Genomic DNA, 21,024 nt, shown 5'->3' on the forward strand with positions numbered 1-21,024 from the left:
ATTTATATTTGGAAAATATATAATTGCAATTTTAAACTGGTTAAAACCCCTGTTTGCTTTAGCAATATATTATTAAAAATGCTCTGTGAATTGCAAATTTGCAGGATAATGATACTAAGAAATGCATGACTAATATCTAATTGCATTCCTTTCTCAGATTTCAGACTGAAGTAAACTATGATATACTTGAAGTACGAGATGGGTCAGCCAATTCTTCACCATTGATTGGAGAATATCATGGAACACAAGCACCACAATTTCTCATTAGCACAGGAAATTACATGTATCTTTTATTCACTACTGATAATAGCCGTTCCAATGTTGGCTTTCTAATTCGATATGAAAGTAAGTAATCACTTTTACTGTGTGGTAAATTCTATTTAATGAGCATAGATTGTTATTACCCCAAAATATTCTGCATTTCGCAGATCTCACTTACTAAATCTGCTTATACAAAATAATTGTGGTCTTCACCATCTACAGTAGCTATTACATAGACCAATAGACATGGTGAAGCACATCAGCTTTCAATAAACTATTTTGTATTTTTACATTTTAAAGTTTGGGAAAAAATTATCTAAAAAGTTTGTTGTGAGAACATAAAATTAAATAAATTTTTAAAAGAATACATAGTAGACTATGTATGTATTTTTTTAGTTATTACATTTTGATGAGCTACAAAACTAAACTGTAACCCCTAAACTTTTTTTCCAAAAGAAACCAAATAATACTACAGTATCTTTCAAAAATCATCCAGACATCATAATGTAAGCAGCAAATATTTGTTAGAAGCTAACATAAGAAATCATTTATTATTCATATATTATTTCTAGTGTCCATAAATATTTTAAAGAAACACCCCTGTCTAAAATAGATTCATGATCGAAGGCTGTTGTTAAGAACACATTTTAAGACAAAAAAAGCCCCCACATTTGTGACATTTAAGCAATTTTTTGCAACATGGTGATGCCTGCTGCTGCCTCTGTTCTTAGCATAGCTCTTATCCAGCACAACTTGTGCCTAATCTGCAAGGACAGAAAAAGAAGCACCCATATAGTAAACATAGATACAGCATGGGTTTTAGGGATCTGGGTCACCTGTTTTATAAGTTAAATATAAATCCAGCTCACCTCCCCCGATCTCTCCCGATGCAAGGAAGCCGCACCTCAAAAACATCTGGTCAACAAAAAAATTTTAGACAGGCATCCAGCACGCACAGGAGTTGATCTTTCCAAAACTTTATTCTTTGAAAGCACAACTTGACAGTGGTGTAGACATATCAGCCAAACTTGCAAACAGGTACATATATGTACATATATATATATATATATATATATATATATATATATATAAGGCCTCCCCTGAAAATAAGACCTAGCAGCAGTTATTGCTACAGTTTCCCCGTTGACATACATTAGTATTATTAAATGATTTAGATACTACAAGAGGTTGCGACATGGGTGAAATATTTATGGGATAATATCAGTGACTGTTGCACTGCAAATGCGATACAAGCAGCTACCAGGACAAGAAGGGGTAATTGAAGGACAGTGCTAAACATGAGAGATTGGGATAATGTAGCATGTAATTCGGAGTTTGGCTGTTGGAGAAGTTGTTGAGAAGTAGTTTTTGTTCATGGGAAAATAAGACATCCCCTGAAAATAAGAACTAGTACCTCTTTAGGAGAAAAATTAATATAAGACTTACTTACCCTGTCCATTCGCAATCCAGAGGCACGTTCTGTGCGGTGGATTCGGGTCTTCCGGCGATTCACTAAGGTAGTTCCTCCGCCATCCACCAGATGTCGCTGCTGCGCTGAAGTTCCCCCGAGGCCTGCCGTAATGCCCTGAAATTCACCAGCCTATTCCTGGTGAAGGTAAGTGCAAGTCCCGCGACACATTTTTTTTAAAATGCGGCAGTTTTTCCGAATCCGTCGGGTTTTTGTTCGGCCACACCCCCTGATTTCCGTTGCATGCATGCCGGCGCCGATGCACCACAATCCGATCGTGTGCGCCAAAATCTCGGGGCAATATAGGGAAAATCGGTGCAAATCGGAAATACTCAGGTAACACGTGGGGAAAACGCGAATCGGGCCCTTAGTAAATGACCCCCCACTGTCTTATTTTGGGGGAAACCCAGTATATGTGAAGCCCTCCAGGACAATGAAATGAAAAGGAAAATCCTTGTGCTTTATTCCAAAGTCTCCACAGTCTGTTATGTTTTGGAGTGATTTTCAAGACAATCTGCCGATACATAGCTGACTATGGAACAAAACACAAAGATCAAGGATCTAACTTGACTTACATTTTCTACTTCAATACTTTAGAGGAACTCTTTGTCCAGTTTTAAGTGAAATTGGCATCATGAAGAGCATTTGTCAGTGATGACAGGTTATAATTGGCATGTAATGTTCAATGTTATTCCTGTTTTGGTTAGTCGTTAAATGGTTTTACTTCATTAAAATCTTTTACAATCCTGGGGGAAGGGGCATTTAAAGTCTAAACGGTTGTCTGCAGGTGGGGGGGGGGAGGGAGGATATTAGAGTGGCTTGGTGTGAAGAGGAGTGAGGACACTGAAGGAAGGAGGAATGTGGTTGAGCAGATGACCGTTTACATGTGAAATGTACAAAAAAAAAAACCTCCTAGAGACTCAGCACAGGATTCTGGAAGGGAGCCAGGTAAAATAAACTAAAGGATTGTAGACAAGTAAAACAATTTTAAGGACTAGCCAAAATAGTATGTATTATATAATTTCTTTTTAATTTTGTTTAAGGTGTTACTTTAGAATTGGATTCATGCCTTGACCCAGGAATACCAGTAAATGGCCATCGCCATGGAAAACACTTTGGGATTGGCTCATATGTGACTTTTACTTGTGATGCTGGTTACATTTTAAGTGATGATGAACCATTAGTCTGTGAAAAGAACCACCAGTGGAACCATGCATTACCTAGTTGTGATGGTAAGCTATATATATTGTTCTACCTCACTGTATTTTAATCATCAAAACCCTTTGAAAGCTTTGGAGGCGACCACCAAAAAAATGGATTGCATTTAGACTTTTAAGAGCGTGGTCTTTCCAAAGGTTATGAATAGTATCCATAATATATAGTGAAACTGAAAATCTGTTCTGACAGTTTTAAAGTTCCAGATCACATCATAAGGATTCATTTATGACAAATTCATATTGGCTTTGCCGTTACAAAAGTGTCTATAAACTGTCTTTGAAGTCTTTGAAAATTGTGGTGCATGGTGCTTTAGGCAGTTTTTTGGTACAAATTTTTCAAAAGATTTAATCAAATAAATGTGCTCCCCTTGTATTTACATTGTACAAAGAGAGCCTGCCTACCTCCAAATCACCCATAGGTAAAACCAGTTATGTGCAGAACACTTTATAGATCTCCAGCAAAAATTTCCAGTTTCCTGGTCATTTTAGAAAAATTCTGTTTTTGTGTTTATGCACCATTAGAATCAATCATTGTGTAAAGATACAGTAATGTTGTAAAGCCCATGGCAAAATAGAGAAAAGGAAAACAGGTGCAAAAGGAAAACAGACATGACCCTTACATTAAAGTAAAAACTGAATTTACTGGGACATAAGAAAACTATTTTTGAATATATGTAAAAAGGTTCCTACATAACACAATGTTGGTTTAAAATGTTGATCTATTTAAAGACTACCCTTTAAAATTATTTAACTGCTGTGGTATTAGTACAAGAATATTGTCATATTTCACAGCTGGCTAACACTTCACAGCTGGATAAATCTCAGTGATAAGGGTTATTTGTTTTTACAACTGTTTTTCTATTATAAACTTCTTATCATTTATTATAAATTCTTTTTTTGTTTTACACTGCACATTCATGTATTACATTTTTTAAATTTAATTCATGAATGTGCAGTACAATAATTAATTATTTGAGGCTACAAGAAGAAACTTAGGGTCCAGAAGGTATAATTCTACTGGTATAATTGTTAAGTAATTTCATAGTTAATTGGGTTATCTGTATTTTGGGTTTCCAAATTGTTCAGGGATTTATATAAAGACACTATCTTGTATAGGATGGCAGTGTTTTATGTACTAAATTTTTAGGCTCGGTAGTGCAAGTACACCCCTTGAGGTGACCTAATAGGGGTTGTTTCTCACCTGCTTACCCATATAACTAGTCAGGTATTGATGAAGAAAACAAACAATTTTAAATCATTTCATTCTTAAGCTTATGGGTTAAAATGTTGCATTATTATGTTTATATTTCTAGACTTTTAGTGATCTTAACAAATACCTTGAATTGAATTACATAAATGAATTTATTCAGTATCACGTTATTCATGGATTATATAATAATGTTTTATTATGGGGTATTGTATTTATTGTTAAAATCTATTGCACTTTAGCCTTGTTGTAACTGTTATCTAACCTATGGCATAAGCAGGTAAAACATTTATTCATTAAATTGGACCTTTATGGCCTACAGGTTGTCATTTTTTTCAGATCTTTAGAATTGTCATATACATACCACTAACATCTGGAAGTCTTATACACCAAATATCTAACATTGACATTAATGGCTTTCAATATTATTTTTTTACAAGTTGTCTCTACTGACAGGACCAGGAATATTTGCAAAATCACTTTTGTGTATTGTAAGATATGCTAAAATAGGCAATAACTAGCTGAAATATATAGTATGATTCCTTATGTTGTACTTCCCTGCATGAAATTAGTTACAAATACTATATTGGAGAACTAAAGAAAATTTTATTTTTTGCACCCTCATCACAGTCTGGTGATTTACTCATCTAAAAATAATATTTTCAGGTTTCTATCTAAGCATTTTCTGTCTACATTCGCATTTTATCTCTACAATATAATGAATTTAACTCCCTGTTGTATACAATGGAATCACTTTACTGAATATATTAGTAAGGAAATGGAAAATACTCCATGTGAACAAAAATCTGTTTGTCCAAGGGACCACTTGGTGATTTCTCTTATGCTGTGAATGTTTATAAGCATGCTTCATAAATAAGGAATAACATCTCCAAATGAATAATTCAGTAAGGCAGTTTAGCCTTTGCTTCCTATGTGCACCTCTTCTGGGAAAGTTGCAATATTGTATTATATTAAAAACCACAGGTGTCATGTTAAAAAATATACATTTTTGTATAAATATATACCTACAATTATGAGAAAGACGATTTCATTGTTCATCAGATTGTTGCAAAAAGATCACTAGTCTATAGTAAAAAATACAATTTAGCTTGACCTTATAAAATAATAACAATAAAATAATACAAAAAAAGTTTTTATATAACACCAACATAACCCGCAGACATAAAAGGTGAATCCAAAGTAACAAATAATCAACATTAAACAAAATACGTGATGGCCTTGTTCACAAGAGCTTCCCTTTTAAATGGCGTTAGAATATTAAATGTAACTTATATGTTTGTAAGGAATAACGACTGTTATAATGTTGCCATATGTGATATTGTATAGAAATAACACTAAGGAAGGACTCCTGCAATATCTAACAGGCATCTGGACAACCGGGCAATTCTATAAATGCAGTATAAACTTCCCCCGAAATTGGCAAAGGCTATGGTCCATTTGGCCATCCAGCATTGGCATGGAGGTGGCAAAATTCCTGTTGGTGTGCAAGGAATTGCAATTATTTCAAGGCTTGTAGCCAAGAAAACTGGCTTACAAGCATTAATAAATCTCCCCTATTATGTTTTATCAAAATTATCAAACAAGGAAGAAACTTCTTTATATAGAGAGAAATACTCCTTTTCTATATCTTAAAAACTGCTATATATATATATATATATATATATATATATATATATATATACATATATATATATATATATACAATCACCGGCCACTTTATTAGGTACACCTGTCCAACTGCTCGTTAACACTTAATTTCTAATCAGCCAATCACATGGCGGCAACTCAGTGCATTTAGGCATGTAGACATGGTCAAGACAATCACCTGCAGTTCAAACCGAGCATCAGTATGGAAGAAAGGTAATTTGAGAGCCTTTGAATGTGGCATGGTTGTTGGTGCCAGAAGGGCTGGTCTGGGTATTTCAGAAACTGCTGATCTACTGGGATTTTCACGCACAACCATCTCTAGGGTTTACAGAGAATGGTCTGAAAAAGAAAAAACATCCAGTGAGCGGCAGTTCTGTGGGAGGAAATGCCTTGTTGCTGCCAGAGGTCAGAGGATAATGGGCAGACTGCTTCGAGCTGATAGAAAGGCAACAGTGACTCAAATCGTCACCCGTTACAACCACAGTAGGCAGAAGAGCATCTCTGAATGCACAGTACGTCGAACTTTGAGGCAGATGGGCTACAGCAGCAGAAGACCACACCACTCCTTTCAGCTAAGAACAGGAAACTGAGGCTACAATTTGCACAAGCTCATCGAAATTGGACAGTAGAAGATTTGAAAAACGTTGCCTGGTCTGATGAGTCTCGATTTCTGCTGCGTCATTCGGATAGTAAGGTCAGAATTTGGCATCAACAACATGAAAGCATGGATCCATCCTGCCTTGTATCAACGGTTCAGGCTGGTGGTGGTGGTTTCATGGTGTGGGGAATATTTTCTTGACACTCTTTGGGCCCCTTGGTACCAATTGAGCATCGTTGCAATGCCACAGCCTACCTGAGTATTGTTGCTGACCATGTCCATCCCTTTATGACCACAATGTACCCAACATCTGATGGCTACTTTTAGCAGGATAATGCGCCACGTCATAAAGCTGGAATCATCTCAGACTGGTTTCTTGAACATGACAATGAGTTCACTGTACTCAAATGGCCTCCACAGTCACCAGATCTCAATCCAATAGAGCATCTTTGGGATGTGGTGGAACGGGAGATTCGCATCATGGATGTGCAGCCGACAAATCTAAGGCAACTGTGTGATGCCATCATGTCAATATGGACCAAAATCTCTGAGGAATGCTTCCAGCACCTTGTTGAATCTATGCCACAAAGAATTGAGGCAGTTCTGAAGGCAAAAGGGGGTCCAACCCGTTACTTGCATGGTGTACCTAATAAAGTGGCCGGTGAGTCTATATATATATATATATATATATATATATATATATATATATATATATATAATATATATATAGATAGATAGAAATAGATATAAATGAAGAAAATAGTGCTCCTTTTATTCCATACTTGTATGTGACGACGTTTCGGCTCTGTCTGAGACATCTTGGTTTTCAAGTTCGGTGTCATTTAGGATAATGGAGGGATTTGTTATATTGTTGTATAGGACTGTATATGTCCTTTCCCCATTTTTTTAATGGTGCTTTTACTTCCATACACAATATGAGATGCGCCTATTCAATTTTGCCACGTTAACTGCACAGATGTTCAGGCAGTTCACATTATGTGATAGTATTATGTATTGGTTATGGGATACCAATGGATTTTACGGCCTTCTGGGAGGAATGGGGGTTGTTACATGTCCAGTTATTTTGCCCATTTTACTTAGCCTCATATGGCTTTACTGCTTGTGTCTGTAATTTTCTCAGAAATTTTCTCAGAAATTAATTTTCTCAGAAATCAAAGGTGCGCCTTATAGGCCGGTGCGCCTTGTATATGAACTTATACAGAAATGTGCTAAAGACAAGATGTACTGTACATTTACCAGTGTTTAATAGCTCCAACCCCAGAAATATCCTGCACCTTCCCACACAATATACAGGGTCCCTAGCTCTTGATGTGCCCTGGCACCACAACTAACATTGTGCCCATCCTGCCACCCCTAGCACGGAGAGACCAGAGCTGCCATAGTGACGACCACGAGGCAATCATCATCATCAGTAAGCAATCCCCCATACCTGACAGCCCTGTAACAGGGGAAAGAGAAGGAGCCACAGGCTGAGGAGGGAAGGAGAAGGGGCAGAGGGAGACCGCTTAACCCCTGCTGCATCACCCTGCATTAACCCCCAGCAGCCCATACCTCTGAGATCGGAGCTCTCTGACACGCTGAAGACAAGTTTCCCGGGAAGTGTAGCTGGCTTGAACTGTGCACAGGTCTGCCACCTGCTGGTCATTTTTAGGTACTGCATTTGATCCTGCCCCTTATACTCCAGTGCACCTTATATATGAACCTAGATGTCTTAACAGGCATTTATTAGAGGTGTGCCTTATACTCCGGTGTGCCTTATAGGCCAAAAAATACGGTACTCACCAGCTACCTTTTAATCGATTCAGTGGTGAGCGTTCATCTGCATATCATAGATGTGATTGGTTTCTATGGCACCACAGCATGTGCTGATCTTTGTCACGCATGCACTTTTCTTAATGACGGGTTCCACGCATGCTCTCTTTGTTTTTATACACATTGACCTGGCTTAGTAAGTTTTGTCATTAGCAATCCATGTGGAAAATGACACATTTTTCTATGCACTAAGCATTTTTAACACATATGAATTTGTTCAGTATCACGTTATGGACTAATGAATTATAAGATAATATTTTATTATGGAGTATTGTATTTGTTGTTATGTACATTCATTGTTGAAATTGATTGCAATTTCTATTATATTATGTTGATTTTGCACAATGCTAATTAAGTACAGTATACAGTATATTAAATAATGGATTGAGGCCAATTTTGCCAAGGAGATCTATCTTCCTATCCATATATAAGTGGTATTATCACATGACATTTTGCTTGAAAATCATTCAGACAGAGCCAAAAAGTTGCGGTCACATTCAAGTATGGAATAAAGGACCCCTCTCTTTGGCCAGGTCCTATTGGCAGGCACCCGATTTGCTATATTTTTCACACCTTTGCTGTCTGGATTTTCTGATATATATATATATATATATATATATATATATATACAGGGGTCCCTAACTTAAGAACATCCGACTTACAGATGACCCCTTGTTACAAACGGACCTCTGGATGTTGGTAATCTACTGTACTTTAGCCTTAGGCTATAATAAACAGCTATAACATTTATAAGAGGTGTATTGTTAATCCTGGTTCCTATGACAATCCAACATTTCTAAAATCCAATTGTCACAGAGGCCAAGAAAAATTTGGCTGGGGTTATAATTATAAAATATAGGGACAGATTTACCGGTCCAGTCGCGATCCAGCGGCGGGTTCTCTGATGCTGATTCGCATCCAGCCGGGATTCACGAAGGTCTGTGCGCCGATATCCACTAGGTGTCGCTGCTGCGCTGAGGTCCGCTGGAGTTCACCTTCTATTTCTTGGTGCAGGTAATTGAAGGTGTTTTTTTCAAATACCACGATTCTTCCAAATCCGTTGGGTTTTTCCAATGGCCATGCCCCTAGATTTCCGTTGCATTCATGCCGGCACTGAAGCGCCACAATCCGATCGTGTGCGCCAAAAACCCGGCTCAAATCAAGAAACCTGACGAAAAAAAGCGATGAGCCCCATACAGTTCCGACTTGCATACAAATTCAACTTAAGAACAAATCTACAGGACCTATCGTGTATGTAACCCGGGGACTGTCTGTATAGATGATGTTTATGTGCAAATTTTTTTTTTATAACCCATTCTATGTTGTTATAGCTAAGAGCAGTAATTTACTATTCCAGGCAACATGGGAAGAGATGGGGGCTACAGCTGGTATATAATTAAAGGTGAAATATACACAAAATCAGTTATACACTTGTAATTACCACTCTCTTAACCTGGATACCCAATTACATCAAATAACAACAAGGGCTCTAAAAATATAATCAAGTCCTTTAAACATCCATCTGTTAATGCTTATATATAAAAAATATAATACTTACTCTTATATAATCAACCTCAATGCATTCAATTGAATATACCAATTGATTTCAATCTATAAAAAGCTGTGTAATTATCACAACAAGTTTAGATTGCACTATATTTTTAATAATTTTTAATAATTTAATTTTTTCTGGGCTGATAAGGCTAGACTATATGTTATAGTTACATGTTATAGTTATGAATTCTACAAGGATGTATCAGTATGAGGTTTCTGTTCATGTTGAGTTGTGAGCCCCATGGGCCATGTAGCTATAACCAAATGCCACACTAGTACAGTGATCTCAGCAATGCGTGTCACATTGTGCCAATTTCATTGTGTTTTATACATTTTCTCCTTCCCCCCTCATAGCGAATAGGGAAAACAGTGTGCTCTGGCGGAAAATATGTGCTCCATAAGATCAAGCAGTATCGGATGGTACTTGTATTGTTACATGACAGCGTAATGGAGATGCCACAGTCTGACTGCACTGTACAGTATTAATAAATAGTAAGAAAAACAAACATAAATTTCCAGCCCATTTAAAGTGTTGTAAATGAAAATAAAAACATATTGGACCTGATATTGTATCAGGGTACTTTTAAACCACTTTTTTGCCTTGTTGGTTGTGGCTAGTCTGCTTTTTTTCTATCTCATTTATCAAAATGTTGCACTGCAGTGGTTACATTTTGTCTCAGCCATTATGGAGTGATGCAGTTTTAAAACCTGACCCCACTGAATCAGCCGTAGCACCAGATTGCTGCAGGTTTCTAATAGTATTAGGGTAAATACCACAGCCATTCTGTTATGGTGTGAAGACATGTGAGGCTGTAACTTTATAGAAAAGTTTTATTACTTTGAGACAAATGACTCAAAATGTAAAAAAATGTGGTCCTAAACCATACACACAAAACTGTAAAGAATGAAAAAAATAGAAACAAGGAGCAAAATGTTGAAAAAAACAGCAATCCAGATAATAAATAATGCCCATTGACCAAAAAAGTAAAAAAGATAGGCTAAACATGTAAAAATAAACTTGTGACGGGTGAATAATACTTGAAGCCCATTATTGTTGTGTCTGTAATTACCAGAATAATACAACCATTTATAATAAAACTCAATTAAAAACCACAGACATAAAATAAAAAATAAACATTGCAAGACCTGAAAAGCAGTGATGCACACATTTTCTGTTCATTTTTCTTTTAGAAAGAAAAGTTACAACTTATAATAATGAGATGACAAATGGCTTATTTTAGTCTTTCAATTGAAAAATATGTTTGTATTTTTATTTTTGTTTTTTTTTTAAGCTTTATGTGGTGGATATATTCATGGAAGAAGTGGGACGATCCTTTCACCAGGTTTTCCTGACTTCTACCCTAATTCTTTGAATTGCACATGGACGATTGAAGTATCACATGGAAAAGGTATGAGATAAAATACACAGGTTATTTACTGGTAGATGTAAAACTGGTAGATTTACTGGTTATTTAATGGTTGTTATAGAATAATTACCGAATCAGAGATGCCAATTATCTTCCAAGTAACTAGCGCAGGGAAATAATAGTTCAACTATGCATTACATGGACTATATAATGTACATTATAAGTCTATCAAAGACAAACAACTCCCTTTTAAGATAATGTGACATGAAAAGTGAATGTATTTTTCAGATCAGACATTGGCCCAGATATATTATTGTTTTTTTGGCTATGTTTCCACCAGAAGAAGTGTCTTTGTAGCTTGCATATGTATTTATAAAGTGTTTTCACCACTATTGTGCCACAGTTGCACTTTGTCCAATACTTGCAGGCCCATGTTAGTGCTTAGTCTGTACACCATTTTTTACTGTGCTACACCACAATTTTCTCTACACCACAATTCTGCAGCATGAAGGAAAATGCACCCAAAATAAAAAGAAGTATTAGTGCATCCTCCAGTCCATAAGTTGGCACTCCGAGCTCTATTCAAGTGTTCAAATTCACACGACCACTGTGGCCAGTCAGTGGTCACAGCAGCAAGACCACTGTTGTGTCTGGCCAGGAGTGTTAACAGGCTAAGTGAAAGATATTACTTAATCAGTGGGCAGAATGTCATGACATCAGGCAAAATGCTAAAATAAAAATAATTTACACAAGACTTGTATTTCCGCCAATAGAATCTTATTATAATATACTTATAACTTATTTCTGTCATTCTAGGTGTACATCTGGTATTTCACACCTTTCATCTGGAAAGCTCTCATGACTATCTGTTAATAACTGAGGATGGCAGTTTTACTCATCCTGTGGCAAGACTGACAGGTTCAGTACTACCACCCACTATAAAGGCTGGACTTTTTGGGAATTTTTCAGCTCAGCTTCGTTTTGTATCAGATTTTTCTATTTCATATGAAGGATTCAACATTACATTTTCAGGTAAGGGAAATGCTCAGAGACCAGCTAAAGTAAGTTAAATACAATGTGCTCAATGAAGCTGATGTAAAAACGCTTACAGGGAAACTAACTAGTCATAATTTATTTTTAAAGTTTATTTTAATTGGATGAAGAATACCATTAGCCACGGTGTTGTAGTCAATCTAGAGTTGGAATGTTAAGGTCTTAAGACATGTCAAAGCAGTTGACTTATATACTATGAATGATTATACATAGAATAAGTTCAAATTTGTGAACTAAATTGATAAATTTGTGACTCATCTTAAAGGGGATTTCTAGAATTATGGAAAATCCCATTTGGGTGGGTGCCGGTATTAGGATCTCTACTCCAGTGTCATTGGACCTGCTGCAGCCCGTCACCAGTGGGCCCTGCTGATGTAGAACAAGTTAAGCTTTTCAATTATAGTACCTTTGTCATTACTTTAAATGTTGAAACAGACTAGATATGTAAAGAGATAATCCCATATTGGATATATATGACATATTTACAGCATATGTTGTAATTAAAAAATATCAAGCAATATTCAACCCACACAGGGAACACCGTAAAAAAACATGAAAAACTTCCCGTAGAATATTATTTTTTATCACATACCCTCACAAAAAATGTCCTAAAAAGTGATCAAGAATAGTTATGTGCTGAAAAATAATTCCACTGAAAACAGTAACCAAGTCAACAGAAAACAATTGTAGTGACCCAGATAATGAAGATAACATATTGTATTTATAGTATATGAGCAGCCCAAAAAAATGCTAAAAATTTGCTTTGTGTCCACCTTGAAATAGTTAATAAAATCTCATGAATAACCTCTTTACCTCTCAAATTGAATTGAATCTGTACAATGTAACTCATCCTGTAAAAAATAAGCCCTCATGTCAACATTGCCAAAAAAAACACTATATAGCCTGTACAATGTAGCCATACATATCTGCTCTGAATGAGGCTTCTTCCCTTCAATGCCCAATTGTGTGCCAATACAGCAATACTACATTTGGGGTATCGGCATTCTCAGGTGAAATTGGTTATCACAATTTTCATTTAAATTCACTTTTATTTAAATGTAACCCTGGCAAAACTCTAAAATGTTTAACAGACTTTGTAAAAGTTGTTTTACATGTATTGAGGTGTGTATTTTCTATACTTGTGTGATTTATTAACATTTAAGTCTCTTAAAGTCACTTGAAAGCAGAGTTGTCCCACAAAATGTGACTTCTAAGCCTCCTAACATCCTAGAGAAATGTGAGGATGAAAAAAAAATTATACCAACATAGAGCAGACATTCAGTAAATGTTAGTTATCAAACAATTTGGGTGGTCTGACTATGTGCCTGGAAAGCAGAACATTTTAAACTTGTGTGTGGAAAATTTTCAGAAATGTTGCTAAATTTGCATATTTTTCAAAAGGAAACACAAAGTTTTGTGACACATGTCAGATTCTAAAAATAGGGCCTTGTCAGGAAGGTGAAAACTGGCTTCAGCAGCAAGGAGTTGAAATCCTAAAGAACAAAACAAAAAGAAAGGGTGAATCTTTACGGATCTTTAATCTTTGAGATTAACCAAATAGATCTGTTTAATAATTCTACTACACAGAAGATAAGTAGGCTTTTGCTCTAGGCAGTTGTCTTACAGCCATATGAAGGATTATGGGGGAGACATGGAGTGACAAGATTGAGAAGTTGGTAGACAAAAAAAAGTTTTTTTCACAAAAGACTATTAAAGAATTGGAAAGGGTTAAAAGGTATTGCTGTTATTTTGTTTTTACTTTTTCTACATTACCATATAGTATTCTCTTACTATACATCTTCTTTCTATTAAAAATAATTCGACATTTATTATCACCCAGATGTTCTTCATATTAGAGCACATTCACATGGCCGTCTGTGGGGACGTACACGCGGCCACAAATTTGCGGCCGCATGTACGTCCCTATAGATGGCAATAGCGGCGCAGATACGGTGCCACACATGTGTGGCACCGATCCGGCCCGCACACCGCAAAAAGATAGAGCATGCTCTATCTTTCGGAGTGTGTGCGGCGTGCGCCGCTATTCTCTATGGAGGGAGGAGGGGCCGCCTCCTCCTCCTCTCCAGCACACGGCGGTATGCCAGCACGGCTGGCATACCGCTATGTGAATGTACCCTTACTGTGCTGTATTGAAAGTTACAACAAAGTTTCTTCTAAAAGTATGTTTCAATAGTATATTATATGTAGGATATCTACATATAGACTGTTGCAATATTTCTCCAACTATCTTAGGCTGATCGATAAATTTGCTATAGAATTAATCATCTTTTTTATCAGTTATTTAAAAAAAAAATAATGGTTGATCACACAGAAGAGGTACAAATCTTTCCATGATATCTTATTTCTGTGTAGAGATAAAGTAAAAATGAATGAAATAACTGATCCTCAATGTCAGCTTTTTTCAGAATTGCTGTTGTAAAAATTCCAATAACATACCAGTATTAGAAAAAATCTATATGTAATTAAAAACTATGAATACACTGACACTTCTTCCGAAATATTTAGCATATCCTATAACATTTAAAGGGAACCTGTCACTAGGCAGCCTTTTTGAGCCTTCTACATGTCCCCACTGACAAAAAATAGCATATTCCCAAACTTTTGGTATTAGTATATTAAAGTTTACCTGGCTCCATGCCAGCCTGTGCCCTGTGTCCCTGTGGAGTGTTAAGCACAGAACAGAGTTCCATTTTGCCTTTGCAAAATTCTCATCTGTGAATTGAAAAACTCGCCTTCTCCCACTCCTTTCCTCCTACCTCTGCTTCTTGCTCTTGTAGATACAGTGGAGATGTGATAGCATGAGGTGACTGGGAGGAGGAGGGTTTTTTTCAAACTTACAGATGAGCATTTTGCAAAGGAGGGAGGGGAACTCAGCTTGGTGCGGAAGACTCCCCCAGGGACATAGGACACAAGCTGGGAGGGAGCCAGGTAAACTTTAATATACTGTAAGTTATTGTTTTAACCACTAACAAAAGTTTTATAAAAACAGTTTGGGGATACTATTAATTGTTTGTGGGGACATGGAGGAGGTTCAAAAAGGGTATCTGGTGACAGCTTCCCTTAAAAATGTGTGATCTAAAGCCTAAGTACAGTCTTCCATCGAATAGACCTGGTGGTGTGTAGTAAGGAAACTAAAGGAGACTTTTGAAATTGAAAATGCTTTGAAGCAAAGATCTGTGTGATAATGTTGATCCATTTGCTAAATGAAGCATATTTGCTAATAATACTGCATTAAGTAATTACTATAAGAGAGAGCAAAGTAAATACACACAGTGGAGTTTGTCTTCAACTGAACAGAAGCAGTGCAGTGTTACCTCTTCATTATGTATGTGAATCTCTCTTGTCCACGTGGCGTCAGGTCTTGCATTTGTCTTATTTATCAGACTTATTTGTACAGTACAGGTATACTTAGTGCTCAGTGTTCCTTCACTGCTAAGACAGTATTTCTAGGAAGCCATGCACCTGAATGTCCATCACGACAGACAGAGTTTCAGAAGCCTCCAACTGCCTCATGCAGATATCTAGCAAAATGTAGCCTGTTTTTTATTCATTTTTGGGAATGTCTGACAAGAGGCATGTTTTTTCTAACATTTAGAAATATTGTATTGAATAAATATTTATTAATTTGGGTGCAGGCTTTTAGCTTCTCTAATTGTGTGCCAAAAATTGCACCCAAGTCTGAAAAATAGAAACCAGATGATGTTGGATTCACAAGCGGCACCACAATTTTGCGTCCAAATAACCATAACTATAAGTAGTTAATAGAGTTGCAAAAGCTTTCCACATGATTTTAGACTGTTTCTATGGGAATATGTGCCGGTTATAAAGAGGAGCATGTGTAAGATCAACTACCAATGTTGGACAAGAGGGTAGATCTCTTAGTTGATGTACTGACTTCCATATAGTAAAACACGAGTTGTTACTACAGAAAAGCTTTTCCACGAATAGAGAGAATTGGCTGAACCCTGATGCTTAAGCTGCCAGTGTTTGCCATTCTTCATAATGGAGGAGATTTATCAACCAATAAATTCCTTACTCCACAATTATAAAGGTTTTTAAGCCGTTTTCAAGCACTTTTCCTATCTGTAGGATAGGTCTTATGAAAAGGGAATGTGACCAGAAAATTCAGTTGGAAATCAGACCAATTAATAGGTGGTCTAAAGTAGACTCTACAGTTGTAAACTATTCCAGATACATTATCCAGCATAACTTTTCTGGTGCAGATTATGACTGTGAAGTCTAACTCTGCCATGGTATGTATTTGGTAACATTTTCATAAATCTCCCCTGCAGGTCTGCAAGTGATCTATCATGAATATCCATTTCATGAAACCACTGATGCAAATTCCGATGCCGGTCTCATTTTTAGAGGCAGCTTGGAATTTTTTTCCTAGGTGCTACCCATACATAATAACACACTTAGGGTGTCATTAGGGCAGATTAAAAGATCCTAAATGTCATGAATGAAGTGATAAAGTGGTATTTTATGACAGTACTACACATAATGTAATTCAATTCTTCCCTATGATTCATGCTATTACCGTTGCATTTCTATGAAGGTGTATGGCTGTGTTCTTTATTTTATGCACATATTGGGCAACACCTTTACTAATAGCGCCACACACTTTTGGCCATGTATAATAAAAGAACAAACACTTAAAAAGCATAATCATTTACTTTATATGTTTTCATTTCACTAGGTATTATTTCATTTACTTAAATTGTGTAATATGTTTAACATATCCACTGCAAATGTTATATTTGTTGGATCCATTAGGGGTTTGACCACTAGAACGCACACAGATTAATAGAACAAACATTTTCTCATTTTTTCTTATTTCTGGTTTGTGCAGAATATGATCTAGAGCCTTGTGATGATCCTGGAGTACCTGCATTTAGTCGAAGAATTGGGTTCCATTTTGGTGTGGGAGACACTCTAACATTTTCCTGTTTTCCTGGGTATCGCCTAGAAGGTGCTAATAGACTCACCTGCTTGGGAGGTGGCCGGCGAGTGTGGAGTACACCTCTTCCAAGGTGTGTGGGTAGGTGGTCACATGCTTTCATTTCATTCATCAAGTCTTTATCAAGATAATATTTCTTACTTTATGAGGATTGTGTTATATCTCAAAATAGATATTTCTGTATTATTAAAACATTGCATATTAAAGTAACCTAATGAGTACAGAAGGTTTATTTTAGAAACAGACAGATCATGTAATATAATCACAATGTAAAAACCCATACAGTCTTATTATTTTGTTCAAACTTTCAAACTTTGCATCAATGCACATTTGACTATGAGCTGAGGCACAGGACAGCGGCTTACATGAATATATATCATACCAGGATATTATATTGTATATATATATATATGTTTATATTCTATGTTTGGATACAACACAGTATACAGTAATTGTATTTGGAATAATCATCCCAAAGTATCCAAATTTATTTGTACAGTAAAAAGCTAACCATTTCCACTACTTTTATTTTTTTCATTGTTACTTTATGAGATCTGTACATACTTTACTCCCAATAGTAAAAGCCCTCTATTGGTGGTTCTTCAAACAACAGTTCCCCATGCAACAGCAGCTTTTCTCAACATGACCTTAATCCATTACTAACATTCTCCAGAGCCCGCATGTTCGACTTGCTTACATGTTCTGTAAATATAAGTATGCTGGAAAAACCACTTAAAATGTCTGTTTTAGTCCTAAAAATGGTGCTAGTGCTTTTTTCATCCCCTTTATGCACATTGCCTCTTGCCTCTGAGAGTCATTGAAAGTAGCGTGTTCCTCTTCTCAGCAGATGCCTAATATTGGTTGTGTTTTTGTTCCCTAATCATATAATATAAAAAATCCATATTGTGAGTTTATAAGATGATAACTTTCCAGAGCATGGACACACAGTGAGGCTGCGGGAGACAGATACTGTTTACATACACAATCAATGAGGCTGAAATGCAAAGAGGAAAACTGAGCTTCTAGCATCAACTTGTAGAATATAGAATATAGCCTAAAAACTTCCTTGGGATTGAGACTAACCAATAAAGCTTCATGACATAATTTGGGATTAAAATAAAGCAACCAATGGGGCACATTGTCCAACTCCATTGCACTGTGTCGCGATTCACAAAGATTGTGCGCCCGATATCCTGCATCTGTCGCTTCCCCGCTCAGGTCCTTCGGATTTCACCATCTTCTTCCTGGTTCATGTAAGTGCATTGGATGCAACACAATTTGAATATTAAATCCTGTGCTTAGTCCAAATCAGTCACATCGTCCGATGGCCCACCCCCCAATTTCTGTTGAATGAAAGCTGGTGCCGCTGCGCCATAAACTGATCGCATGCGACACAATCCCCTGCTAAATCCCTGTCTCAGCGGCGCAAATCCCAAAAACCCTGAAATGTCTGACGATAATGCGATCTTCGGACCCTTAGTAAATAAACCCCAATGTCTTCAAGAATAAAAGAACTTACAGTTGACCAACCGGCTCTCATGTAGCTCTCGTGATTCCAATTCCTTCTCTGCACTTATGAAAAAAAAAAGCTTCCAAAAAAAAAGTTACGGGTTTGGCTCATGTCACAAGGCTTCATTTAAGTTTAACATTGAGGTGGGACTAGTGGAAAAGGTTTCCTTTTCCCATCTAGAAAACCTATTTTCATGTTTTTCCCCAGTTTTCTTACCACCATCCATACACATTTATGGCCATGTAAGCATACAGCCAGTGTGTTTTTTGATTTTCCAGACATGATGCAAAAATTATGTAGGCTCTGTTTACACCATAATAGCTATGTCAAATCTTGACAAATCCCACTGATTTTTAATATTGTCTGCAGGTTTCTATCAAGGTTCTATCAAGGCATATTACATTGCATTTGCCATCAAAAAATGCTGATTTTGGGAAACCTGTTAATATAAAAAAACCAGATCTTTGCATTCCCAAATTACTTAGAAATTGAATACTCAGACCTGTTTAGAGACAGAAAAAGCAACTATATGATTCACTTGTTTTCATATTGGAAATAAAATGGAAGGAAAATGAAGCTTCTACATTGTAACTCGCTCCCTATATACTAATTTATGCTGCCAGTCACATTGTCAATACTGGATTGCCTGCAGCAAAATAACTAAGCTGACAGTTTTTCACTGTGATCTCTCCTTCAGGATAAACTGATAGGTCCCCATGATAGATGGGGTACAAGTGACAAACTGTTATTTAACTGTGTAAGATTTTTTTAATGCAGAACTATTATTGGTGCATGCTAAAACATCTTTGCATAAGAGATATACTATATATAACTATAAAACTAAGACTATAAAAATAGGGGCATCGTCTTAAAGAATATATAATATTTGAAGTTATTATTATTGTTTCTTAATTTGGCCACACATTTCAGAGATGCCTCCTGTTCACTTACAAAATAAACACCAGGTTTAGCCAAATGTGATTATGTTTTGAATGGGAAAAATAAGGTCAAGGGACATTACTACTGCTGAAGCAGCCATAACAGATTCTGCGGAGACTACAGTGTCAGAGGGCCTGGCTGCCTGACCTGCTACACAGAATAAAAAATGGAGGATGTGCAGAATTGTATACACTTTATGCAGCCTAATATAACAGTGCAGAGTGTCAGGACTATGTGCCACCTACTTCTTCTTTGTGTTTAGCAGGGATTGCCACTGAGCTGTATTCTTGTCTATGAATTATAAGGAAGCTATATGACAGTGAGTCAACACTACGGATTTAAAGTTTGGGGTCACCCAGACAATTTTGTGTTTTCCATAAAACTTCATACTTTTATTTTTCAAATAAGTTGCAACATAAATAGAAAATATAGTCCACACATTGACAACGTTTCAAATAAATATTTTTTTCATTCGATATAATAATGTTCTCCTTCAAACTTTGCTTTCATCAAAGAATGTACCCTTTGCTGCAATTCCAGCATTGCAGTCTTTTTGCATTCTAGCTTTCAATTTGCTGAGATAATCTGGAGAAATTTCACCCCTTGCTTCCAGAAGCCCCTCCCACAAGTTGGATTGGATTTATGGGCACTTTTTGCATACCATAAGGTCAAGCTGCTCGCACAACAGCTTAATGGGGTTGAGATCTGGTGACTGAGCTTGGCACCAAATTACAGATTGAATACCAGCTGCCTGCTTCTTCTCTAAATAGTTGATGCATAATTTGGAGGTGCTTTGGGTCATTGTCCTATTGTAGGATAAGATTGGCTCCAATCAAGTACTTTCCACAGGGTATGGCATGGCGTTTCAAAATGGAATAAGCCTTCCTTATTCAAAATCCCTGTGACCTTGTACAAATCTTCCACTTTACCAGCCCAAGAATATCACATTACCTCCACCATGCTGGACAGATGGCCTCAGGCACTCTTTGAGCATTTTTTCAGTTGTTCTATGTCTCACAAATGTTCTTCTGGGTGATCCAAACACCTCAAACGTAGATTCATCTTCATAACACTTTTTCCAATCTTCCTCTGTCCAATGTTTGGGTTCTTTTGTCCATATTAAAGGGGTTGTCCGAGTTCTTAAAAAAAAACTCAGGGAGGCCGGGAGGGCACTGCTTAAAAAAAAATAAAGTCCTACTTACCTCCCAGTGCCCTCCGGTATCCAGCGCTGCTGTCGCTCGAGTCCGGGCGCCATGTAAACAAACATGGCCGCCGGAGCAGTGCTGGATTCAGCTTCCAGCTGGCCGTCCCTATTCACAGCATTGTGAATGCGGGCCGGAAGGTTGTCGAGTCCAGCGCTGCACCGGC

The 21,024-nt window shown here is 36.9% G+C and overlaps 1 protein-coding gene across 3 annotated transcripts in view; it reads left to right on the forward strand.

Moving 5' to 3' along the window:
• CSMD1 (CUB and Sushi multiple domains 1) overlaps positions 1 to 21,024 on the forward strand; it is a 1,135,715-nt gene that overhangs the window by 784,895 nt on the left and 329,796 nt on the right. For all 3 annotated transcript variants that reach the window (XM_072142316.1, XM_072142317.1, XM_072142318.1), the window contains 5 exons: positions 158 to 345; positions 2,773 to 2,961; positions 11,099 to 11,215; positions 11,990 to 12,205; positions 17,100 to 17,288. In XM_072142316.1, the coding sequence (XP_071998417.1) occupies positions 158 to 345; positions 2,773 to 2,961; positions 11,099 to 11,215; positions 11,990 to 12,205; positions 17,100 to 17,288 (899 nt within the window). The remainder of the gene's footprint in view (positions 1 to 157; positions 346 to 2,772; positions 2,962 to 11,098; positions 11,216 to 11,989; positions 12,206 to 17,099; positions 17,289 to 21,024) is intronic.

The sequence above is a fragment of the Engystomops pustulosus genome, chromosome 3, assembly GCF_040894005.1.
Source record: "Engystomops pustulosus chromosome 3, aEngPut4.maternal, whole genome shotgun sequence".
Classification (NCBI taxonomy): Eukaryota; Metazoa; Chordata; class Amphibia; order Anura; family Leptodactylidae; genus Engystomops; species Engystomops pustulosus.